Source organism: Zootoca vivipara, chromosome Z2, assembly GCF_965207765.1.
Source record: "Zootoca vivipara chromosome Z2, rZooViv2.hap1.1, whole genome shotgun sequence".
Taxonomy (NCBI): Eukaryota; Metazoa; Chordata; class Lepidosauria; order Squamata; family Lacertidae; genus Zootoca; species Zootoca vivipara.
In genome coordinates, this window is record NC_142585.1 from 34,060,134 (window position 1) to 34,087,300 (window position 27,167).

The 27,167-nt window shown below is 46.1% G+C and overlaps 1 protein-coding gene across 1 annotated transcript; it reads right to left on the minus strand.

The window, feature by feature from the left end:
• Positions 1-2,031: 2,031 nt before the first annotated feature.
• Positions 2,032-27,167, minus strand: PTPA (protein phosphatase 2 phosphatase activator). The gene is made up of 10 exons (XM_035113047.3): positions 27,043-27,167; positions 22,756-22,859; positions 21,380-21,466; positions 19,184-19,309; positions 17,938-18,055; positions 14,017-14,116; positions 13,480-13,604; positions 12,836-12,936; positions 4,867-4,974; positions 2,032-4,745 (listed from the first exon to the last, which is right to left on the minus strand). The coding sequence occupies exons 1-10, from the start codon at positions 27,065-27,067 to the stop codon at positions 4,671-4,673; spliced, it is 969 nt and encodes a 322-aa protein (XP_034968938.1). The 5' UTR covers positions 27,068-27,167; the 3' UTR covers positions 2,032-4,670.

The following is a 27,167-nucleotide window of genomic DNA, read 5'->3' on the forward strand; positions in this document are numbered from 1 at the left end:
TTTGGGGGGTGCCTGGATAAAAGGTGGTATATAAATGCAACAAACAAGGAAATAGGGCCTGACAGGGCAAGCTGTAGGAAGACAGGCAGAGCTCAGCCTTCCACAACACACACTTCCCTGCCATGCCCTCACTTTGCAGATCTTCTGTTTTGAGGCATAGAGAGGGCTTATTTTTAGCTCGTAAGTATTTCAGGGCAGGGACTGGTCATCGGAATGTGTTCTGGCTTGCAACTATTCTATGGTGAGTACACGAAGGTCCGTTACAGGATTAACATTCCATTAAACTAGGCTGGGGGACTTTCAATCCCAGGACCCACACTGCAGTAGTGGGCATGGGCAGAGGGGGAAATGGGTGGAGCCTCAAGTTTGAGATGGGTTAAAGGTAATCTGGAACAGATCCAACTGGGTTTGAGGTTTTATTGCCAGGCAAACGTGGCAATGCTGAGGATTGAACCTGCAGCCTTTTGCATCCCCTAAAGCAGGTTTTCAACCTTTTTGAGTCCATGGCTCCCTCGACAAACTATGTTCTTTCTGTAGCCCCCCCTATGGGGCTCAGGAGCCCCGTTATGTCACCACTTGCCTGTAGAACTGGCAGCCTCTTACCTTTTTCAAACACCCTCCCTTGTAGAGTGTTCCCTCAGCCTCCTCTCCTCTCTACTTGAGAGTCCTCTCGGCAGTCACTGCAGCCACCTCTGGTCTCTGAGGTGCCCACCCCCACCCCAAAGAGAAGTGCCTCCTCACACTGCCCCAAAGGGGTCTGGGACCCTCTGTCCATTCCCAATAGCAAGGGCTGGCAGACTGGCTGCCTGGGCTCCCTCAACCATTTGCTTGCTTACTCTGAAATCGCATCAGTTCCTGGCAGTTAGCACCCCCTGGCCTGCCCCAGAGGCACCATTTGCCTGGGGAGCTTGTAGACAGGGCTGCTGCAACAAACAGCTGTGCAAGCCTTTGAGAGGCAGCGACGCAAGAGGGCATCAGAGGAGGGAGAGAAGGAAAGAGGGACAAGGACCAGTGTTGCCCACCCCATCATTCAAGGCACCCCAGGGTGCCACAGTACACTGGTTGAAAACCACTGCCATAAAGGTAAAATTCTAGTCCTCAAGGTTCTGAATAAAGGGCTGAAATTAATGGGAACATTGGTCCATCTAGCTCAGTACTATCTACACAAACCAGCAGCAACTCTAGGGTTTCAAGGAGGGAACATTCCCAGCCATACCTGGAGATGCTGTCTGGGATTGAACCCACAACCTTCCACAAGCAAAGCAGATGCTCTGCCATTAAACTACAGTCCTTCTCAGGAACATTGGAACCTTATACTGAGTCATAACTAGCTCAGTACTGTCAACACTGACTGGCAGTTGAAGATTCAGGTCACAATCATACCTGGGATTTTCTGCAAGCAAAGCAGGTGTCCTACATCTGAGCTATGGCCCTTCCTTTTAAATAAAGTAATAAACTAGTCCTCGTAGTTCTGAATAAAAGGCCAAATTAAATAGGCGCATTAGGGAGCTGCCTTATACAGAGTCAGACCATTGTTCCATCTAGCTCAGTACTATCTACACACACTGACAGCAGCTCTCCAGGATTTCAGGGTCAGGGGTGTCACCCAAACCTACCTAGAGATGTCATGCAGGGCCAACCCACCCTCTATCTAGAGTAAGGCCATTGCATTTGGGAGGAGCGGCAGATCTGGGCTCCCAAGGAGTGCAGCCCTTGCTGCCTCCTTTACTTGTCACTCATCACCAACCCCTTCAATGCACCAAGGCTTCCCGAGGCCACCTCCAGTCACTTCAGGTGGCAGCACTGGATGAGGCAGTAGTAGCAGCAATGGGGGCAGAGAAGGAGGCAAGGAGGCAGTGGCAGGGGGGGCAGCATTTTCTGTTTTGCCTCAAGCAGCAGAATGTATTGGGCTGGTCCAAATGTCAGGGATTGAACCCAGGGCTTTCAGTGCTGCAAGAAAAAAAAAATCTGCCCCTATCCCCTTCCATACGACTGTACCAACCCCTCACGCCAAACAAACCACGACAGCCATTAGATGCAAAACATGAAAGTTTTTCTTGTTTTTAATTCAAACCACAATGCTAGAGGAAACCAGAGGAGTCAGGAAAGAGTGCCATGCGCAGAGAGCCTTGTCAGGTGGTGATTCTAAGCCAAGGGGAGTTACATGTGCTTCTTGGGTGGGGGGTATTTGCAACAGACAGCAGAGGCGACAGAAACCATGCCCAAGGAACAGGAGAGTGGGTGGTCCATAGGAGGAGTTGAGCTATGATGAAGGACCCAGGTTTTTGCAGAAGGCGAAAGAGGAGGCAGCTGTTACACCACTAATGGTTGATGCATTCAGGAGTGCCAAAATTAGGCCCTCTCAAAGGATGGTGTGTATACACTAACAGGGAGGTATCCTGTTCCAATTTGCAAGCTGGCCAAGGGAGCCCGCTGCCCTGGCAGACACATCTTAGATAAACAGGTTTGCCAAGCTTTTAGTTCCAAAACCTGCCAAGCCTGTTTGACCCAGAGGCGAGAGCAAAATGAAACATTAATGCTTCAGTCCCTGAAATGTGAAACCACTCTCTCTCAAGCCAACTCCAAACTTCTTTAAGTTGTCTATCTCCAACTAAGTGTGTGGAGGGTTTAATGTGGAAAAGGGGTGTGATTTTTAAGTGGATGGGTCAAAAGAAAGCTCATCTCCAGCTATTACACATATAATGACTTTGTGCTAGTTTTTCCATGTAGGATATGCAAATAAGGGGGGGTGCAACTCCAACATTTATACACCTTCCTTCTCATGCCTACCACTTAGATGAGGGGCAGGACCCTCCCAATGTTGTTAGGACTCGCAGCTGGTGCTGATGGAGTCCAACAACGTACTATGAAGGGTTGCACATCTCTCTCACAAAGCTCCTATGCTCTGCACCAAGAGTTAAAGAAGCTGCAAACTCACAGCAGGATACAAGTAGGATGTGCAGTCCATACAAAGTGGCTGAAGCCTCCTGTTTTGGGGTCTGTTTAAACATGAACTTGCACACAAGCCTCCAAAAGAAGAGAAATAAGGGAGACCTTAAATAAATGCCAAAATGCTCCATTCCCTTGGAACCAGTCAAGAGGGCAGAGATTAGAACAAGGTCTAGACAGAGGTAGTGTTCAGCCAAGGTAGAGCCACCTCTGAACACCTAAAGGTCCACACTCATGATATCGCCATCAAAAAGGAGTCCAGCCATTGGAAAAGGGGACAATAAAGGCAATTTTTGGCAATGCCTAAAATTATTATTTTTAAAGGCTATCTCCAACAAGCAAAATAAAAAATAACCTACCATCAGAATTTAGTAACTAGCAGTGGGGAAGGGTGATCCTGTGGTTGAAAGAAACAAAGGATTAACACCAAGGCAGGGCACAGCAAGGTCTTTTGCCTAGTTTAGAGTCGGGACAGTTCCCAATGAGCTCAAACCAGTTTTGCTCAGCCTAGCAAACCTTTGGCTGACAGTTCTTCTACTAGCTCCTAGGAAAAGGAGCTCTCAAGCAACTCTCTGTAAAAATCCAAGCCAAAATTAATTATCACCTGCACAAAACTTTGCATGGTGAAGGACTCAGGGCTGCACAGGACCCAGGCAGCATTCAACCAAATTGTTAAGAGCCCTGCCAAGTGTAGCAAAAACCCCTGAGTGCTGCCTGGGTTGAATGAAGTAAAGCCCAGGTCTTTCTGAAGCAGCCCAGCAGACTTTGCAAGGGGAGCATACAGCCACGTTCTTGAACACCTTTCTGATTTTTTTATTTTTTATTGCAAAGATCACCCAAAAGCTTTGCATCAACCCCCCTGACAATCCCTCTTCGTATGTAGATGGAGGGTAGTTTTTTTTTTAGTTGGTGCCTGCAAAAATTTCTGTGAACCTGTTTGCAGGAGGGAGCACTTGACAACATGTTGCCTCCAAGGGGATCATGAAATGGGATGCATCCGAACCAGCTTGAAGCTGAACTGATGGTCCTGCCTCTCTCCAAAAGCATAACACATTTAGTTTGGCAACAGTACTGGGAATCGGGGGAGGGCACCCCATTTCCTCCCTAAACTACTAGCCCCTGGTTTCTCTGTGAAGGAGCCAAGTCACAGCTCAAGTAGGTTAGAGACAGGTTTTGATGATGCAGACAGGACCCATAACTAAGATGGCTGGGGGGGGGGGAGAACACAGATGCCCCCTTACACTTTTGCAACCAGGAATAAAAACATTTAGGGAGGCCTCAGATAGGAAATGTGGAGCCCCTCAGGGTGATACCAGACTGGATTCCCCAGACTGGAATACAGCAGGCTTTAAAAAATATAGATATAAAATAGAACAAAAGCATTGGGTGCAAAGGATAGTCCTGTGCAGGGGGAGAGAGAGCAAAAGAAAGGGCACATACTGTTGTGGTCCAGTGTTAAAAGTCATGGGATCACATTCCAAGGTGGGTTTTCCCTTCTTCAAAATGCAGGGGGAGGGGTCTTTAAGAGCGCCAGTGGTTTGTCCTGCACCCCCAAAAGTTGGGAAAAAATAATCCGTGGAAATGAATGGACTGCATTGCCTGAGGGGTGGGGGTGGGGCTGGATAGGGAGAGCTCTGGCCCTTCACCCTGCTTTCTCCAGTGTTTTCTGACCCCCTCTCTTTTTTCCAGAAATGGGGGAAAGAATACGCTCCAAAACTTCCTTAAGATGCAACAGGCTGAATGGAGAGGAGGCTGCCGAACTTGAAGTGCTGGATCACAGGGAACTTCTCCAGGCACTGGAAAGAAGACAAAGAGAACATTTGGCTGGGACCTCTTTCAACACCCACCCACCCACTCCACAACTTGAGTTGGAGAGAGGTTTTGCTCCAGGCCCACCTCCCTCTGCTTTGACCTTACCTCTGCTTTGTACATGCGAATGAGCCCTTGGTTGACCTTCGCCCATGAAGGGACAGCGCTAATGTTCCACAGCTGGTTGGAGTGCTCAGCAAATGGGCCTGTCTTCATCTGGAAGACAAGACACAGACAAGCCATCACCACAAGGCACTGGCACACCCCTTTCCAGACCACTGCTGGACAGGATGTCCCCAGTGTCCTTAACCACACAGGTACTTGATCTCTACTCCCTATTTCCCAATGGATGCCATCATCCAGGCCGATGAAATCTGCTCTGCAGAAATGCAAAGGCAGGGCAGCTCTGGTGCTTACACCATTCCCCTCTAGCCTGGCTCTAGTACTGGAACCTGCTGTTCCTCCTCCTGACATGTGCACAAAGGAATCCCTTACCCCAGGCATCATGACCCTAGTCCAACTCCTGCAATGATGGGACCCAAACACTACAGTTCTATTTACAGGTACATTTACTACAGTTCTATGATTCAATAATTCTTATTTATCACCATCTTTTATAGCCACCTAAATTTACTACGCAGAATGGAAGCAAAACCTGACGCTGGCCTGCGATGGGGCCTTTTTGGTGTTGGCTCTCCCATTGCAAAATGCCTTCCCTAACAAGGTGCATCCTGTCTCCCTCCGCTTTCAACAGAAATTTCAAAACATTCCTGTTTACCCAGGCATTTGATGGCTGAAAAAGACTGCTCCTGACAATCCCAATATCGTTGGATGGATTTTTAAAAAAATCATAATTGCTTTTAGAATGTTTTAAGAACATCAGAAGAGCCCTGCTGACCCATCTAGTCCAGCGTCTGTTCTCACAGTTGCCAACCAGATGCCTCTTCTGGGAAACCCGCAAGCAGGATCTGAGCACAAGAGCACTCTCCTCTCCTGTGCCTGCCAGCAACTGAGATTCAAAAGCATCGCTGCCACAATCTCCTTATCCTCCTTTAGCAGTCCTTTGACTCTCTTGTCATCGAACCACCACCCTAGATGGTTTTCTGCTACTCATATAGTTAAAAAACATTGTTGCTGAACTTAATGTTTTTAACAACGTTTTAGTTTTAATTATAATTGCTTTAGGTATGTTTCTAACTCTAAAATAGATTGCAATATTTTGATCTGCTTTAGGATGCTTTTGCTTTGTTTTTAAATTGTGTGTCCATTTAATGTCCTGGGCAACAACGGCAGCAGCAGCAGCAAAAACAACAACAACGGATTGTTGGTTTGACATATGTTTCGCTTTGACTGTTAGTGGGTTGTTGTTTTAATGGAAGAGTGAGGTATAAGTCAATAAGGTATTATTAAATAAAATACAGCAGTTTCTAGAGACCAAGATAAGCCACAGAAAAGGTATGGGGAAAACAAGGGTGGGGGGAACTCAGTTTGAGACTGGAGTGGGAGTGGCGGGGGTGGGGGCGGAAGAGAGAAATAGATTCTGGACACACCCAGAGAATGCAACTTACTCTCAAGGGAAGGCAGGGGGAATGGAGGCAAACTTGTTGTGCGAAGTTTCAGTGACATCATCAACCACAAGGCCAAAAAAAGGAACTTGGGAAAATAAGGAACTTTTGACAATGCAGGGGTGTTTTGAAGAAGAAGAAAACCTCACTTCCTCCTCCTCCCCCTTCCAAAATCCAAAACTGCCAAAACAGTCATGGCTATCCCTTAAAAGCAGGAGGGGATGAGACTGCATTTCTGAACTTACTTCTCCAGTGCAGGAAGCCCAAACAGTTGTTGTTACAGGTAGGTTTGTACAAGTGAAAAAGCATCCCACAGTGTGTGTCTGTGTGTTCATCTGTCTATGCATATAGATATATATACTAGCAGTTCCTCTGCTCACCAAGTCCTTGGCCATTCCCTCCACATTAACCCCTCAAATAATCGTAGAACTATAAAGGGCCCAAATGGGTGTCTACGTCAACCCCCTGCAATGCAGGAATCACAGCTAAAAATTCCTAAAGAAAAGCTTCTCCTTCTTATCCCATGCAACTACTAAGCTCACTTTTGTGGCCTGTTGAGTTGTTCCTTCCTGCAAATCCAGGATTGTGATGAGCCACTACAAACCTTCCAATGGGGGCTACATGTTAATAGCCTTACAATTTATGTATATAGGAAGATGTGGGTGGGTGGGTGTTCATGTGCACACAGGGATGTTTGGGAGTAGAGGGACAGAAAGAGCTCAGTCATATGTTTAGAATCTGGTGACCTCAGCACTGAAGCACTCTGGGTAAAAAGGAAAAAGAAAGGAAGACATAAAAAGAATATCCTCTGTCCACCCCCAACAGCTGCAATGGATGTTAAGTTCCACTTCCTGTCAGTGTACATGAGCGCCAGAAAAAATAAGACAAGCCAAACTTTTCCCAGGAAGCTTCCCCCTTGCATACAGGACAGGCTGTGTGAGCCTGAGTTCCCAGAACAAAAATGTAGGCTGGAATTCCTCATGATAGCAGTCAAGAGTTCAGCCCTCAGTGGGTTAAAATACAGTCACACCTTGGTTTTCGAACAGCTTAGTTCTCAAACATTTTGGCTCCCAAATGCCGCAAACCCAAAAGTGACTGTTCCAGTTTGTGAACTATTTTTGGAAGCCAAACGTCTGACAGGGCTTCCACAGCCTCCGATTGGCTGCAGAAGCTTCCTGCAGCCAATCAGAAGCCACGCTTTGGTTTCCGAACGTTTTGGAAGTCAAACTGACTTCCGGAACGGATTCCGTTCGACTTCCAAGGTACAACTGTACTAAGTTTCCTTCTTTGAAGAGACAGCACAGTGCAGCGCCGTCCACAGGAAGCAAGACCGCAGGGGCTCATCTAGCTCAGGACCATTTTCACTGGCTGGCACAGGGTTTCATACAAGGTGTCTCTCCTGGCCCTACCTGCAGATGCCTGTGAGGATTAAATCTGGAACTTTCTGCATGCAAAGCAGGTCCTCTAATCACTGAGCTATGGCCATTCAGGGGCACTATGCATGTTAATGCAGCCTTGTCATTTTCCAAAGAGAGGAGGTGGGATGGGAAAAATCAAAAAAGTAAAAGAGCATGCCTTTGCACTGGGGCAAACCTTTATTGTTGCAGGCTCCTAATCTTCAAGAACTTGGGAAAATGCTGAAGTTGCATCAGTGGTTTCTCATACTTTCCACAGTGCAGTTCACAGGTCATGGGCTTTGGGGGTAGGAAGTCCCTGAACTTAGGAAAAAAGAAGCTCAGTTGGTTAGAATGTGGTGCTGATAACACCAAGATTGCAGATTTAATCCCCGTAAGGGTCAGCTGCATATCCCTGCATTGCAGGAGGTTGGAACAGATGATCCTCAGGTCCTGTCCTATCCTATCCTATCCTATCCTATCCTATCTTATCCTATCCTAGCCAGGACCATGGGTCTGTATAGCTCAGTATTGCCTAAGATGGGTCTCCAGGCAGGTGACCTGCCCAGCCTATCTTGGAAATGCTGGCAATTGAACTGTAATGACCACCAACTTGGCTGGCTTTAAAAGAGGATTGGACAAATTCATGGAGGATGAGAGGGCTATCAATAGCTACTAGCCTGCCTCTGCCTCTGCCTCTGCCTCCACAGATGGAGGCATAAGTACTTCTAAATACCCACCTTCGGGAGAGGAGAGCTCCTCTTGTACTAGGGTCCTGTTTGTGGGCTTCACTTTGGGGCTTTTCGGTAAGATTCGCCACCCTGTCTTGTAGTGCAAAGAAAGCTGGTCCCCTCCTAACCACCCACATCCGGGCCCTCGAGACTTTAAAATTTCAGACAGATTGCTGGTGGCATTCAAAATGGGTATTGCCTCTTGAAAAAAATGAAGAAAAACAGGTTGGCTTGCGAGGACCAGACTCTTGTGCACCCCAAAGAACTAGAACACAAACAACACCCCACCCAGGCGGGCACAGCTTTTCCAAACCAACATCTGCTCTCGCTGAAGCCCTTTTGCTATTGTTTGGAAGTAGGAAAGGGGGGGAATAGGGAGGAGGAAAAAACTAACACACATACACAAACACACACGCAGAGAACCCTGTGGCTCATTCTAGCCACAAAGGGAGAGAAGAAAAGTAGGCAAGCAGAGTGGGGGGGGAGGGGGAGAGAGCGGGAGCGCCACAGACCCGCAGTGACCCCAGGGGAACAGAGTGAGTCAGGGCAGCCATATTGAGCAGGAAATTACTCACAGACGCTGCGTTCCTGCCTCTCCGTTCCCAAGAGAATAAGCCTTTTGTAAAAGGTTCCTCTGTCGGTTTTTAAAAAAATGAGGAGGGAGGTATTGGCGGGGAGGGAGGGAGAGGGGGACAAGCTCAGCACAGCACCTTCCTGTCATTTGCTTCCTTACCAGCTGAAACCAGAGCCCAGCCTCCCTTGCCCCCCCCCAAGAAAACCCTCCAAATTTGGGAGGCAGAGTGAAATAGGGAAAAGGGCTGCCCTGCCCTTCTCTGGGACTTTTTTTTAAAATAACGCCAACTCGGGCAGAACTTGCAAATAGTCACCCAACATTCGCTTTTCCTGCTCTAGGATCTGCTCCGTCGCCTTCACCCTCCCTTGTAACAGTAGAAGTCACAAGAATCCAATGATGATGAATGCTAGAAGGTTCAGGATGGACAAGAGAAAGGATTTCTTCACACAGCACAGTGTTTAACTGCGGAACTAGTTCCCACAGGAGGCAATGATGGTCGCCAACTTGGATGGCTTTAAAAGATGACTGGCCAAATTCATAGAGGAGGCGAGGGCTATTTGATGGCTATTAACCATGACAGCTGGGACCCAGGTGGCGCTGTGGTTAAACCACTGAGCCTAGGGCTTGCTGATCAGAAGGTCGGCGGTTCGAATCCCTGTGACGGGGTGAGCTCCCGTTGCTCGGTCCCAGCTCCTGCCCACCTAGCAGTTCGAAAGCACGTCAAAATGCAAGTAGATAAATAGGAACCGCTACAGCGGGAAGGTAAACGGCGTTTCCATGTGCTGCTCTGGTTTGCCAGAAGCGGCTTTGTCATGCTGGCCACATGACCTGGAAGCTATACGCCGGCTCCCTCGGCCAATAATGCGAGATGAGCGCGCAACCCCAGAGTCGGTCACGACTGGACCTAATGGTCAGGGGTCCCTTTACCTTTACCTTTTACAGCAGGAAGGTAAACGGTGTTTCCATGTGCTGCTCTGGTTCGCCAGAAGCAGCTTTGTTATGCTGGCCACATGACCTGGAAGCTGTACGCCGGCTCCCTCGGCCAATAACGCGAGATGAGCGCCGCAACCCCAGAGTCGGTCACGACTGGACCTAATGGTCAGGGGTCCCTTTACCTTTACCCTAACCATGATAGCTATGCTTTGATCTCATGGTTGGAGGCAGCAATGCTTCTGAATACCAGTTGCTGTGAATCACAGGAGGGGGAGAGTGCTCTTGGCCCTGGGTTCTGCTTTTAGGCTGCCACTAGTGGGCTTCTGGCTGACCACTGTGAAAACAGGATGCTGGACTAGGTGGGCCACTGGCCTGAGCCAGCATGCTCTTCTTATGTTCCCCAACCCCAGGGGAATGAGGGGTGTGATTTGAAAGGGGTGCTGTTCAAGCATTTGAAGATACCTGGAGGCAAGGGGGGAGTTTCGAAAAATAAAAAATCCACCAACCCAGCCTTCCCCAGCCTGGCAGCGCTTCTCTCGCCAGTGCTCCCACCACCCCTACCGCCAGCCAGCTTGGCCAATGGCCATGGATAATTGGAGTTATGAGTCCAGCAATGCCCAGACGGCACCACCAGGATGTCTATGTCCAAACTCATGGCAAGTAGCTGACATGTGCCCTGGTTTAGGGAAACAAGAGATTGGGGCAATAGTCATATTTCCCCCAAATGATTGCTTTGGTATGACAGCTGTAACTTGAGGGGGCTCAACCAATCAGCCAAGTGTGCTTATTGAGCAATGAGGTTTGGAAGCAGAAACTAAAGGGTTGTTTCCCCTCTATGGGTAGAACATGTAAATAAAATTCCTTCCATGTTATTTTGTTGGTGTTGCAAGGATCATGCTCATCCACTAGAGGCCAATAGAAGGCTCTCAATGCTGGCAGACACCATAAATAGTACTCTGGTGCCATCTAGTGGCCTAGCACAGAAAAAGGCAAAAGGGCAATGCCCACCAAGGAGAAAGATAACTGAGCTATAAAAGGTACAGTAAAGGTAAAGGTACCCCTGACCATTGGGTCCAGTCACAGACAATTCTGGGGTTGTGGTGCTCAACTCGCTCTATAGGCCGAGGGAGCCAGCATTTGTCCACAGACAGCTTCCGAGTCATGTGGCCAGCATGACTAAGGCGCTTCTGGCGAACCAGAGCAGCACACGGAAACACCATTTACCTTCCTGCTGGAGTGGTACCTATTTATCTACTTCCACTTGACGTGCCTTTGAACTGCTAGGTGGGCAGGAGCTGGGACCAAACAATGGGAGCTCACCCCGTCACGGGGATTCGAACCGCCGACCTTCTGATCAGCAAGCCCTAGGCTCTGTGGTTTAGACCACAGCACCACCCGCATCCCACATTGTGCTATAGCCCTTTGTTAAAGGGATGTTTCTTTTGGGAGAGCACCCAAGTTCAAAACATTGTGAATGCTCTCCAAAGTAGCAAGGAGGAGAGGGAAAGGGGAGCACATTCCATTGCACCCCTAAGGGCAGGGTTTGCAAAGATCAGGTCACTCTTAAGCTCAAGAAAAGCCAGGCAAGTCATACAACATCATTTCTTCCCTTCCCTAGTTTTAAAAAATTAAACAGGAACGACCACCATCCATACACAAGACACTATGGAATGAGGACCATGAATCCCTCTGCAAACTGCCAGTGCAAGGCTTTACATAGAAAGCTGCTCGATACTGAGTTGGGCCACTGGTCCATCTAGCTCAGTACTGTCTACACTGGCTGGCAGAGGCTCTCCAGGGTTTCAGGCAGGAAACATCCTAGCCCTACTCGGAGATGTTATTGGTGAATCAACCTGGGGCCTTCTACCTGCAAAGCAGGTAGAAGCTTTACCACTGAGCCACAGCACACACACATCCCAAAAAAGTAAGAGTCTAGTCCTCGTGGTTCTGAATAAAGGGCTGAATTAAGGAAGAACACTGAATCAGCCCATTAGCCCATCTAGCTTAGTATTGCCTGCACCAACTGACAGCAGTTCTCCAGGGTTTCAGGCAGGAGACATTCCCAGCTCTACCTGGAGATGCCACTAGGGATTCAGCCTGGAACCTATTGCTCACAAAGCAGGTACTCTACCATTGAATTATGGTTCTTACCCATTTTAAATTAGGCTTTTCTATCCACATTCTCTACAAAGTCCCAAACACTGCCATCTTTCTTCATAGGTGAGTCACTCCACACACACCCCTTGATCATTCTGGTTGCTGTTTTTTTAATCTTTTACAACTCTACAACATCCGTTTTGAGGCTGATGGCCAGAACTCTACACACTATTCCAAATGCTGTTGCACTGTAATTTGTACCATAACATTAGCATGTGAGCAGTTTCAATTCCTTTCAGACGCCTTAAAGAACTAGGTATCCACCGGGCACCAGGAACCGTAGGGGAAATAAGAGCCTGGCTGCTGGATCAGGCCAAAGACCCATCTAGTCCAGCATTCTGTTCTTACAGTGGCCAAGATGCCGAAGAAGCTCATGCTATTTTGCAGGGGTCCATTCCTCTCCTTTGCTTCTACCTCCCTCACTCCCTCAGCTTCCTGAGTTCTCTGCCTCTTTTGCTAATTTGCTTTGAGGTCGATACTGTTGGAACTTGGCCCATAAGAATGTCGGAAAGGAGATCTCACAAAGCGCAGATAGGAGGGTTGGGAAGTGGAGGGGAGGAGCCCAGATATGATCTGGCATAGAATCATAAAACTGCACAGTTGGAAAGAATCCCCAAGGGTCATTGAGTTCAACCCCCTTCAATGCAGGAATCTACAAAAGTATGCATCTTTGAAAAATCTCATAAAATGATTCAGTAGCAAAGATTGGGGGTGGGGGCTCACCTCTGTAATGAATAGGATGCACTCAAGAAACATGAAGTCTTTGTGGTTTTCATTCACCACTTTCTCATCCACAAAATGCCGAGGTTCCATGTTTGGGTGATCTGAGAAGGAAGCATTATGTTTCAGGGCAGTTCTCATTTAGATGCCAAAGACTTTTCAGGACCACCCCATCCCCCCAGCTTAGTGTGGCAAATTGGGGGTTAGAGAATTGTTCTAGGTACAAGCCCATCATCACTTCTAATGCAACAGAAGCAGGGTCCTCTCTTAACCAGCAACAAAATGGGCATTTCTGATCACTCGTTAACAGGGAGCACGGGTAATATCTGAGGTTGGCAGTACTGTGAGCTTTGATCAGAGTTACAAATAGCAAAGGAAAGGGAGAAATTAGGCCCATCCCTCAACCCCTTCGCCACAATGGAACAAATTTCACAGAAGAGAAGATGTATCAACAGGCTAGCATTCTTAGGGTCCCTGGCAAAGGGCAAGGGGAGGAGCTGCTTCTCCCACCAGACAGTTTGAGGACCCCCATGCAAGGTAACAGAGAAAATTGCCTTGTGCCTGATTGGGGGGGATTTTTTTAAAATGGAATAAGCTCTGGTTGGGGGGCAGATGGAGTTGGCAGTGGGGAAGCTTTCCCTGGTTACCTATCAGTTGTGAACTGCCCCATATGAAGGGCAGGAACTGAAAGTCATCTAAGCCCCAGACTCCTTGGCTGCCAGCCGGTTCCATTCTGTATGTCTTCTGCAGCTTCCGCATGATTTCCAAATACCTGGAGGAAGAGGGGAATTGTTAAATTCTATTAAATAAATGACTAGTCCCCAGGGAAGCCTCTCCAAGGTGCTCTCCTGAGGCCTTGCCTACAAAGCCTTTGAGCCTCTCACTGCCCTCTTGACCATAAGGTGGTGAGAGTGATTCTTATTCTTCTCTTCCCTCCCCTCCCCCCCCCCGCCTCTCATGCAAGATTGCAGCAAAGGCTTCATCCTCTCCTGGGCTGAGCCATTATTAAAAACCCACTTTCAGATACCACAGGGTCCATTTTTAGCCCCCCCCCCCCTCTTTCTTTCTTTCTTTCTTTCTTTCTTTCTTTCTCTCTCTCTCTCTCTCTCTCTCTCTCTCTCTCTCTCTCTCTCTCTCTCACACACACACACACACACACACACACACACACACACCACCTTCACCTGTTGAACACTTTGAAGACAATGGCCAACTGGTCATCCACCCGGAGAACTCCAATTTTGCAAAGGCAACAAAGGAAGGCGGCAAACGCAGCTTCATGACCTGAGATGAAAGGACAGGAAGGGAAACAATTTTCAGGACAGGACGAAAACACTCTGCACTTGCATGACGCTTTGGAGGGCTACATGTTAACATGACTACATTTATTTATTTATTTATTTCCCACCCTTCACCCTAAAGTCCCAGGGTGGATAATAGCATTAAAACACAATATTAAAAAACAGTTTAAAACAATTTACAATCACAGAAATAAGGTGGGTCCTAAAAAAATACACCTCAAGTATCAAAAGACCATCATAAAGTGGTGTCTCTTCAGCATTTGCTGTAAGCTGTGCAATGAAGGTGCTAGGCACACCTCTGTAGGGAACGAGTGCTACAGCTTAGGGGCCACCACAAAGAAGACCCTCCCTGACAGTCCCCTCTGCCAACCCCAGCACATGAGAGGGTCTGTAGTGAAGGAGGCAGCATTTCGGAACCATTTATGCAGAGAGACACCTATAAATGTGGGGCTACACCACATTTCACACACATTAAGGTGAGGGAGAGACAAGTCTATGCCTGAAGGAGCTTCCAATCTTAATCTGGAGAGCTGGTAAACACAGGATGAGTGTAGGCAAGTAAGCAACATTCTTTAAGATGGGGAAGTCAGTGTTTTTGTCCTGGGAGGCCAAGTTTTCATCTCACCCACCAGTCAATCACCTGGCACAATAATGATGTCTGATGATTAACAGGTGGGTTTCCCTGCCTACCTGGTAAAGTTGGCACTTGATGATGGGGAGGTAGAGAGAAGCTCCCCAAGCAGGACTGAACCCTGCATGTCAGCTAATGCACAGGAAAGCTCAATCCTGCTTTCTCCAGCCCACCTGCCACACATATGATATCAGATATGGGGCAAGTGGGGCATGGGTCTAGGTAACAGCCTGCTAGATCCGATGGGAAGGTATGGCAGGTCACATCTGGACCACAGGCTGGAGGTCCCACACATTCAAGAGAACAGAACACTTTTCAATTGTCAAGGGCAGAAATGTAGGAAGCAGGAAAGCATATACTGAAGCATATTTTGTCATGAATTAAGTGCTTAGGCATTTTTCATTTCTATTCTGCAAAATATTTTAAGATGCCCCCCCCTTTCTTCTTTTTATTATTATTCTCTTCTCAAGAGTTGATCTGTAATTTCATTGTTAAGAATGGACGGATGTCATAAAGTTGATTTAAGCAGAAGATCAATTTTTTGCTTTTTCTCTTTTTTCTCTTGTACTCTTGTTTTCTTTTTTTCATTGCTATTTGTGGTGTGGTTCTTCATTTTATTTACTTTGTTTTTTGCAACTTTTTTTTTTTTAAAAAATGCTATCTATAAGGTTTTGTTTCATTCACGAAAGCACTTTTTAAAAATTCTTTCTGTTGACAGCATTGAGGCTTATTCTCAATCTGGGAACTATGTGCATACTCTGTCTAACAGAACTGAATTTAATGAATCAGCTTAGTGTTTGCGGGATTTCTGAACTTGTCGGAATTTTTAGGAACTACATTGCAGTATATATCCAAAAATAGAAAAAGTCAATAGAAAAATTATATAAAAATTCAATAGAATAAGTATATAAAATTCAATCACTATTAACAATCAATTTTTTAAAAAATATATTCAGAATTATATAACAATCAAAATAAAACAGTGAATGAAGATATAGGATTTTTTTTAAAAAAATTACCATATCTAAATGATATACAGAAACAACTATTAATAACCTCAAAATCTTAAATAGAAATCAAGCAAACAATTTTATAGTTGGCTAGTGGTAAAACACTTACGATGGATTTCCTATTGAGTGATATAAAATATATGTAGATCTTTCAGCACCAAAACCTTGCCAATTATTTGACGAGATATTTGATAGGGGAATTCTGTCAATGACGTTTAATCAAGCAAATATTACTGTTATACCAAAACCAGACAAAGACCACACTCAATGCACTCATTACCACCCAATTTCATTAATTTAATGTTTATATAAAGATTTTAACAATGTTGGCAATTAGAGCATAACATGTGATATTGTTTATAAAAAGGAATGCATGGCTTATGCACCTACAATTTTTTGTGGAGATACAGTGGTACCTCGGTTTAAGTACACAATTGGTTCCGGAAGTCTGTACTTAACCTGAAGCATACTTAACCTGAAGCGAACTTTCCCATTGGAAGTAATGGAAAGTGAATTAATCTGTTCCAGACGGTCTGCGGAGTACTTAAACTGAAGCGTACTTAACCCGAGGTATGAGTGTAATTGGTTCCGGAAGTCCGTTCTTAACCTGAAGCGTACTTAACCTGAAGCGAACTTTCCCATTGAAAGTAATGGAAAGTGGATTAATCCGCTCCAGATGGGTCCGTGGAGTACTTAAACTGAAAGTACTCAAACCGAAGCGTACTTAAACCGAGGTATGACTGTATTAGGCTGTATAAATACTATTGGGGGGGGGTGTGGAAATTAAAATTGTCAGATGATAATATTATCCTACAGACCTACACCACATACCAATGATATGGGGTTTGACAACTGGTCATGGTGGATGGGCTCTCTGCGTCCTTACTTCTGCCAAAAGACTGATATTGATTCACTGGAAAGCTAATACTATGGCCCCCTTTGATCAATGGATAGAAGAGATGACTATTCTTGCAATATTTGAATGGACTGCTTTTAAGATGCAGATTGTGTGTGGATAAATACAGTGGTACCTCTACTTACGAATGTTTCTACTTACGAATGGAGCTCCGTCCGCCATCTTGGATGTGTTTTAGATAGGATTTTTTCTACTTACGAATTTTTAGATAGGGTTGCTTCGACTTACGAATTTTTCCCCAATGCATTCCTATGGGATTCGACTTAAAAAATTTTTCGACTTACAACTGTGCGTTCGGAACACATTAAATTCGTAAGTAGAGGTACCACTGTATAATGATATTTGGAATGCATTCATAAAATTAATAATGACTTGTTAATAATTACATACTCATTGGAATAATAACATTACTTATATACTTATGTATCGTATTGTATTACAGTTTCAAGCACCTTTTTGTTTTGGTTTCATTTCTTTCACCTTTTTTGTCCACTGAAATTTTTCAATAAAATTCAATTAAAAAGAGGAGGGGGGGAAATCAACAACCTTTACGACTATCAAACCCGAAAGGAAAAGCAGCAGGCTTGCCATACAAAGTGAGAACCGCCATTGAACAATCCTCACTTTTAACAGCAATACAATAGCACCCCCTCGTGACCAACAGCAGTTTTGCAACCGACTAGACAACAGACCTGCCTGGAGGTGGGTTTTTTTAAACATTTAACTGGCACACCAAATCTGCTTGCCCTGCCCGTGGGCATTCTGAAGCTCAGCAGTCATTTTAATGTTCATTTCTTTTATTACACATTAGCAGTCAAGCAAATCTAAGAAAGCCTCTTCCTACAGAAGCAGGTGTTATTTTGAAAGCAAAACAAATTTTGTAACACCATGTCTGAGCAGAAACAGCACAAAGAGCCCATTGCTGCTGCCTCTCCAATCTCTAAGTCTTGCTGGGAATAGAGTGAAATTCCTTTAGGAGCAGGATGCCATAAAAGATGGGTGCTGACCACCCCACAACAGCAATCAGCTCTGAGGGCTCAATGGGTGCCTCTATAATCAGAGGCATTTTGCTGCTGAATACTGGTTGCCAGGGAACAACCTGTCCAGCTTGCAGGTTTCCCAGAGACATCAGCAGAGCGGCTTCCAGGACATTCAGCAGGCCACCTGGGATGGTCCAGGCCCCTTTACTGAAGCAGGGAGGGTGGGGAAAAGCTTCCAGGTCGGTCTGCTCATCCCGTGACAAATACCTGTCCCATAGTCAATACGAGTAGAGTTGCCCACAGACTCCTTCAGGTACACTGCCACTTCGGAGATGGCTTCCGACAGCTCACTTGGAACCACAGTGGCCACCAGGTTCTCAGCCCCCTAAAGGAACAAACAGCCAGAGTGTTAGGTTGGTCAGGTGCTATTCCCACACTCAAACTTTGAGAAGCTTCAGATCTCTGCCCTTCTCTCTCCCCACCCCCTTTTTCTTACAGCTTTCAGCTCCTCTTTTAATGTAATTAGGGAGATTTCACCACTAAGCAGGGGAGTTTTTTTTATTTAAAAAGTAGAAGTTTATGAGTTAAAAAATATGCTAGTCTCTTTTCTTTTCCTTTTTTAAAGGTCCCGAAATATTTTTATTGTGTTTGCTGAAAAGAGGCTGCTATCCCTTGACAATAATTCACCATGCATCTCAGAGCCAACTTACAAGACATTTTAGTGTGGCAACACCCACATTTTGGAACTCCCTGACTATTGACACCAGGTAGGCACCTTCACTGAATGCTTTCGGCACCTGCAAAAAACATTTGTGCTTAGACATTCAAGCCTAACCTAGACATGTATAACACGTGTGTGTGTGTTGTGTGTTTGGATTGGTTTTAAGCTTATTGCCGCTTTTATTTTTTGAATGTTTTAAGAGTTGTTTTTACTGATAATTTTATTGTTTTATTCTTGTTGTAAACAGCTTTGGGGGTTTAAAAAAATTAAGTGGTGTATAAATTGTATGATACAAAAATTAAAAAAACAGAGTCAGCATGGTACAGACTACCAAGTGGCGGTGAAGAAGGGAACAGGCATATCTAGGTGCTTTTGTGTACACAGGTAAATAAGCAAGTCAAACTATGCCAAAGGTAGAACCCTTCATTGCAAGAGCCAAATAAAAAGATTTCCTTTGGTCGTGAACAAAATCCAGATCAAGCAAAGCCATAGTACCACTATTCTGCCTTGGTTAGACCACACCTGGAATACTGTGTCCAGTTCTGGGCACCACAGTTTAAAAAGATTGTTGACAAGCAGGAACATGTGCAGAGGAAACCAACCAAAAGCAAATGGCTTTAAGGCAATACCTGAATCATAGGACACTCTACAATTATATGACACTCTACAATCTAACTCTACAATTCTATAATCCTATGAAAATGAAGCTAGAAGAGAATTGGGCAACTCCATTCACTACCACAGAAACAGACACACACACACACACACACACACACACACACACTGCTTTACCTGGTCCAGTTTGGTGTACCACGTCCGGAAAGCCTTGTTCCCAAAGCGAGATGGCTGGTCCACTGGTGGGGTCTCGTCAATCCACCTGTCAAGCGTGTCCAGGAGATCAACCAGCTTTTCAATTGGCTGGCAAGAGAAGGGAGAGGAGTCTACTTAGGCAGAAGGCAGACACAAACACATCACACATCCTGCTCACCAGAGACCAAATGCTTCAAAATGTCAGGACACACCCCAGGCTGATCATTGGCAGAACTTACTCTTTCTTATTTATTTATTTCATCTATGGCATTTACAGTGGTACCTCAGTTTTCAAACGTTTCAGAAGTGGAATGCTTTGGTTTTCAAACGCATCTCGGAAGTTGAACATGCCACGTGGCTTCCGCTGAGTGCAAGATCCGGAGGCCTAGCTATCAGTTTTCGTTTTTCAAACATTTCGGAACTCGAACCGTCTTCTGGAATGGATTGCATTCGAAAACCGAGGTACCACTGTATATCCCACCTTTTTTTCCATCAAGAAGTTCAAGGTGGCATACAGAGGTTCCCTCTTTCCTCAATTAATCCTCACAACACCCCTGTGAGGTAGGTTAGGCTGAGAAAGGCAGTGACTGGCTCAAGGTCACAGCCAGTGAGCTTCAAGGCCAGGTGGAAGTATTTGAACCCTGGTATCTCCCAGTTCCTGGTCTATAACTCCAACCACTACACCATTATTTTTATTTATTAATAAAAAAGACAACTAATGAGGTAACCCTTTCCCCCACACACCCCACAAAGATTAGCACAATGAGGGCTGAGCATTTTTTTTCACACACACACACAAAATGAAACTCAGAAGAGGGGTACAGAATGGAGTTCCAAGAAGGGGGGGGGGCTGGCTAGTGCTGTGAATAGGAACCAACTCTTTTCAGGAAGAGGAGATGCCCTGCAGATCCTCTTGTATATACTTTTTAAACATGTTCATTTGGGATGTGGGGGATTTTCCGTTCCTGAACCATGGGGGGTAGGGGCTTGCAATGCTGCCGCTCCAAAGGGCAGCACATACTCCGGGAAGGAATTCCTCCTTTAAGAGTAGACAAAGGACAAAAACAGCAGGAGCAACTCCTCTGACTTTGCCGGAGGCCTTGTGCGTGAGAAATCCTCTAGTCTCCCAAGCCTGAATTCGATCCTTCGCTGTGTCAGAAGGGCGTGGGGAAGTGCCAATACCAGCAGCTTTTCTGGCCCTTGAAGCACTGCAGGAGCAGCAGGAGGAGAGTGTGATGAGGGAAATCGACAGCATCATGCTATCTCCAAGCCAAGAGCCATCATTTCTTCTGCCTGAACTAGACGGACAAGTGGTCTGACTCAGGTTAAAACATATTCAGAACTATGAGGACCAGAATCTTTATTTTTAGGGAAGGAGGCATATCTAAGTCTTAAAGCTCATGCCTTGCATGCAAAAGGTCCCATGTTCATTCCTCAATGGTATCTCCAGGTAGGACTAGGAGAAACTCCTGCCTGAAACCCTGGAGAGCCACTGCCAGCCAGTGTTGAGAGTACTGATACAGACAACCATCGCTCTGACTCAGTACAGGCCGATTCCAGCAGCACAGCTTCTTTTTTTTGCATGCAGAAGGTTGCAGGTTCAATCCTTGATGCTATCTCAAGGTAGGGCTGGGAACGTCCCCCCTGCCTGCAACCCCTGGAAAGCTGCTGCCACTCAGTGTAGAGAACACTGAACTATTTGGACCAATGGTCTGACTCAGTATAAGAAAGTTTTAAATGAGGCCGTTATTCAGAACCATGAGGACTAAAAGTTTGCTTTATTTCTCAGGGGAAGGGGACATTGCTCAGCAGTAGAACATCTGCTTTGCACACAAAAGGTCATTGGTTCAATCCCTGATGTCATCTCCAGGTAGGGCTGGGAATGTCCCCTCCCTGAAATCCTGGGGGAGCCTCTTCCAGGCAGTGTAGACAGTTCTAAGCTAGATGCACCAAACGCTTGGAGACTTTTTGGCCTTGGGAAACAATATATAAATGAAGCACTTCCAAAATCAAACTCAGAACTAAAAAATAGAAAAGAGTTAGATGAAATACAAATTCAGCAACGGCAGCCAAAATAATAATAATTTTAGCCCATTCAAAAGCTTGGTGGAAAACAGAAAGAAGAGCTAGCCTGGACTCGAAAAGAGAAGAGCATGGAACCCTCACACTTTGGCTTACCTCAGAGACTTTGTATTCACAGGTCAGCTTCTTGCCCTTGATGCTTTCATTCAGCTTGAGAATGAAGCCTGTGTAATCTGCATAAGCCTATAATAATAATAATAATAATAATAATAATAATAATAATAATAATATCAGAGAGAGGGAAAGAATGGATCATTAGCCAGACAACATTCCATTAAAAACCCAGCAATGTTGCTTATCCCGCCCTGGGGGGAGAGAGAGATCCATGGGGAATGGGCATGCCAGGGAGAAACAACTGCAAATTTTGAGAATCATCACATTGAATTAGCTGTAATGACTAATTGTTGGAAGCAGGGTGCCTGTGAATGCCAGTTGCTGGGAATCACAAGTGAGGAGAGTTGCTGTTGTGTTGAGGTCCTGCTTTCAGACTTCCCATAATGGGCATCTGGTCGGCCACTATGGGAACAGGCTGCTGGACTGGATGGGCCACTGGCCTGATCCAAAAGAGCCCTGCTTAGGTTCTTACATATTAAACCTCCACTGTCAGAGGCACTGTTCAGAGATTCCCTCGGAATCAGCCTTTCTCAACTTCAGGCCCCAGATGTTGTTGGAATAAATTCCCATCATCCCTAGTGAGAAGGGCCAGCAGTCAGGGATGATGGCCACTGTCATGGGTGTCTTTTGGCCTGATCCAATAACCAGGCTCTTAAGTTCTTATAACAGGCGTTTAAACAAATCTCTGGGGGATAAGGCTATCAATGGCCATCATGTTCTTCCTCCACTGCCAAGATGCCTCTGAATACCAGGGAGTGTTGCTGTTGCACTTGGCTCCTGTTTGTGGGCTTCCCAGAAGCATTTGAATGGCCACTGTGAGAACTGTGGTTTTTAAATTATATTTTTATTATATTTTGTACATCGCCTTGGGACGTACGTAAGAGGCGATTAATAAGCAGTAACAACATTTAATGGATGCGAGACTAAATGGGTCTTTGGCTTGATCCACCAGGACTCTTCTTACATTCTTATGGAATACAAAATTGATATGAATGTGACAGAGATTGATTGGGTCAGGCTGTTGTCAGTTAAAAGTGTTTCACTGCCACAATACTGAATGATGTTGGAAAATGAGATTTTGCCACTCTTCTCCAACCTCCCAGCAACTCTGTGCTGACAGACAGCAGTCTTCTGCAGCAGCAAAGGATGGAAAGTAGAAAGCTGGCTTTTTAGCTCCCTGCCACAGACTAAGTGGGACCATTCTCCCAGACAGGTTAGCTTTCTATGTGCAGGGAAAGCATGGAGCGTCATTTAACCCGGAGGGGGGGTGAATCTGTGGCCCTCAGCAGGAACTACTATTTCCTGCTCAACCCACATGCCAATGGTACCTCCCCAGAAATATACCAAACATTCTGTACCTGTGAGCGTTTCCACTTCCCCATGTCAGGAACCATGTTGATTTCCTTCTTGGGGATCATGAAATTTCGGTGGGGAGGAGGCAGTGCTGCCTCCTCGGGGGATTCTGGAAGGAGAAAGAATTCAGACCATTTGGAATGTGAAGATGTTGCTATATTCTCAACTCTGTGAGTTCCTTTCTAAGGAAAATATTTTCAGGCCATTATTAAAATCCACTTATCTATCCTATTGACTCCCTATGTAGAGCATTATTAAAATCCAATATTCAGGACAGATAAAGGAGAGTACTTCACTTAGTACAGAGTTCAGCTTTGAAACTCACCCCCACAGTAGAGGCAAAGATAGCTACCAACTTGGATGACCTTATAGCATCACAGAAACAGAGAATTGGAAGGGATCCCCCAAAGGTCATCTAATCCAACCCCCTGCAATTCAGGAATCACAGCTAAATAATCCCTGACATGTGGCAAATCAACCTGTTTTAAAATCTCCAGTAAAGGAGAGTCCATCAGCTTCCAAGGCAGTCTGTTCCACTGTTCCCTGATAGTCATCATTTTCAAATATCTGAAGGGTTGTTATTTGGAAGACAGAGCAAGCTTGTTTTCTGTTGCTCCAGAGAGCAGGATCTAAACCAGTGGATTCAAATTGCAAGAAATGAGTCTCCTTAATTGGAGGTTGGAAGGCCATCTGTCAGGAATTCTTTAGCTGTGATTCCTGCTTTGCAGAGGCCCATGGGGTCCCTTTCAACTCCACAGTTCCATGATTATATAAATTAGCACATGCAAGTAAAATTTAACGCAACCGCTCTCAGGAGAGGGGCCTAAATGCAAACAGGGCGCCCTTGCTTTTCAGATAGCTGTCTCCACAAACCACTTTGGCCTTAAAAGTGGAGCAAACTTGCAGCCCAGAGAGAAACCCCTGGCACGGATGACTTTCAAAGGAGGTTTAGAGCTTGCAAAGCACTCTAAAGTCCCTGGAGACCTTTGGATGAGTGCCACGAAGGGTGGGGAGAGAGAGAGAGAATGCAGATTATCAAGCTGCAAAGTCAGCAGGAACTCAGCCTCCTCCCCACCACCAGCAGACTAGGTAGATGGTTTGGTTCATTTTTCCTTATTAGCCAGGAAGCAGGTAAGCACTCCCCTCATCCAGCGCCTTGTCAAAAGTGCCCTGATCCCATCCCGCTCCTGCACAGAGGGAGGCTCCCTTTCTAAAGTTGAGGGCTCTCAGGATGAATGGCTCTGCTCTACATTCCCGTTCCAGCAAAACAAGGTGAATGTAGTCACATTGCCACAAGGGAGCCAAGAATCGGCGAAATGTGCAGTGAACAGAGAGAGAATTTCAGTCCTGAACCACAAAGGCGATAGCCAATGTCTTAAATTTTCTCCCAGTAAGGTTGCAGAGTGTCAAAGCATCAAAGCCATTCAGTCTGTATCTTTCATTGCCAAAAATAATCGCACCCTGTGCATGGATCTTATCTTATCCCACCAGACACATTCTCCCCTTCTCTACATTTTAGCCACACAACAGCCCTCTGAGGTCGGTTAGACTGAGGGAGAGGTATGTTGGCCCAAGGTCACCTAATGACCTTCATGGCTCGGGGGGGGGGGTGCTGGTCCCCGATACTCTAAACCCAACATTGCTAAATGAAAATCTGCATTCATACACTACAAAAGTCCCATTTCCTATACCAATCTGGTGTTCAATTGGTTACCAGTAGAGTATCATTGCCCATATTTACACCCCGTTTTCTTCCAAGAAACTTCACCACAACCATGCAAGGAAGATTAAGTTTAGGGGGAAAAACTAGGAAACCCTTTTCAACTTGAGGGCTGCATTCCCATCTGGACAACAAGAAAGAAGATTCCACCTAAACATTAGGAAGAACTTCCTGACAGTAAGAGCTGTTCGACAGTGGAATTTGCTGCCAAGAAGTGTGGTGGAGTCTCCTTCTTTGGAGGTCTTTAAGCAGAGGCTTGACAGCCATATGTCAAGAATGCTTTGATGGTGTTTCCTGCTTGGCAGGGGGTTGGACTGGATGGCCCTTGTGGTCTCTTCCAACTCTATGATTCTAGGGTCTGACTGCCAGTGGTGGGTGGAGCCACAGGCCAAAGTGGGTAGGGCAACAAATGTAAATTCTACTGTCATATAAGAGGTTAGTTTCTGCACATGTATCTCTCTCTTCCATCCATTCGGGCAAGCAAGGGCCATTATCAGAGTTCAAGGGACCCATCCCAGTCAGGCAGAAGCACGCAATGAAATTATACATGGCATGAAGAAAGTGGATAGAGAAAAGTTTTTCTCCTTCTCTTACAGCACTAGACTGCATGGACACCCCCATGAAGCTGAATGCTGGAAGATTCAGGACAGATAAAAGGAAGAAGCACTTCTTCATGCAGCACATGGTTAATCTATGGAACTCTCTCCCACAAGAGCCAATGATGACCACCAACTTGGATGGCTTTAAAAGAAGATTGGACACATTCATGGTGGAGAAGGCTATCAATGGCTAGTTCTACCTCCACATTTGGCAAGACACGCTTGTAGACAGTAACGCTTCAGAGTACTCTTTGCTAGAAACCACAGGAAGGGTTTCTAACTATGTGCTGTGTGAAGGACTTTTTAAATTCTGTCCTAAATCTTCCAACATTTAGCTGCACTGTATGCCCATGAGTTCTAATGCAGCGTTTCTCAACCGTTGTTCCGCGGCACACTAGTGTGCCGCAAGACGCTGGCTGGTGTGCCGCGACGTGCGGCGATGAGAAGGGCGATTTTGCAGCTGCAAACTCCACCTCCCTGGGCGTCCTATTTCTTCGCCCCTTCTAGTTTCCACAGACCAATCAGCTTTCATTATTTCCATTTTCCCCATGCCTCACGTGACAGGATCATCCCAGAATCCTTTAGCCAAGATGGCAGCCCCCAGCAGCTAATAGTGCCGCACGTGTGTCTCTTTTTTGGAAAATCGAGCGGACTTCAAGTAGCTACTTTTAAAATATTTAATCTCCATCATTCAAAAGGTAGTTTGTTGCTAATTCACGGAGGCATGAAGACCAAATCGTCCTCTCACAAGTCCGAGAACACGCACAGGGTAAGATACGGGACGGCGGGGTCGGGTGGGGTGGATCAGAAACCCGGATCTTTTAAAAACTCGGCAGCGCTGACCCGCCGGAAAGCAATATTTGGCAAGCGTTTCTTACAGTCATAATTATAATATAGGGCGGCACAGAGTTAATTTTTTAAACTTTTTTAATGGTGGTGTGCCTCGTGATTTTTTTCACGGAACAAGTGTGCCGTGGCCCAAAAAAGGTTGAGAAACACTGTTCTAATGTTCAGAGTAGGGGAGGAAACTTTTCTCTCTTCACTTTTTCCATGTTGTGCATCATTTTATAAACTTCTGTCAAGCTGCCTCTTTCTCACCTTTTCCCTAAAAGTCCCAAATGCTGCAACCTTTCCTCAACCCCCCCACCCCTGGATAATTTCACTGGCCCTTTTCTGAACCTTTTCCAGCTCCACAATTTCATTTCTTTAGGTGATGGGAGCAGAACTGTGCACAGCATCCTAAATGTGGCCGTGCATTACATTTACATAATGGCACCATGATCTTGGCAGTTTTATTTTCAGCACCTTTTGTAACCACCTCGAGCATGGAATTTACCCTTCGCCCCGCCCCACCGCTATTCACAGGTGCCCCACACCTGGGTCCACATCACCACTGAGCTCCTCACTACATCTTTGCGATCTCTTTCCAAACCTCATTACGCAGCATGTGTGACATCAGGGTTTATTTACAGCATTTTGCCCTGCCATGCGGCACTTCGTATACTGAAGCTACACTTGCCATTTCAATGCCCAATTTCTCGCTTTGGGGGCATACCCTGGAAGCAGTGAGGCTAGGGGACCTCATGGCTTGGTTCCAGTTATGGGGTGCCAACACCCACTATGCTGGATAGAATGTAGCAGCAGCAGCAGCTCAGGTTCACCCTGAGAACAACAACAACAATTCAGGCACGCCCTGAGTAGCCCCAATATATTTTGCCACCTGAGTCAGACCCCAAAATGGCACCAGGGAAGGGGCAAGAGAAGAAACAGGGGGGGGGGAGATCGACATGGGGATCTGCTGCTCTGGTGGATCCTGTCGCCTCACTTTGCCTCACGGGTGAGCCGGTCCTGAGTAGCCCCACAGCAACCCTCCTCACGAGCAAGTCCCCGTGACACGGAAATGGGTTACAACAACCCTGCAAGGTAGGCCACTCTCCAAGGTGGGGCTGGGGCTGGGTGGCTTTCTTCCTTACCTGGCTGCAATTCGCTTTCTGCCATCTTCCTTGAGCCGCCGCCGCCGCCAATGTCGCCGCCTTTCACCTCTCACCACCTGACACTGGAAAATAACCGCCGCTTCGCCATCTCGGATACGGGCACC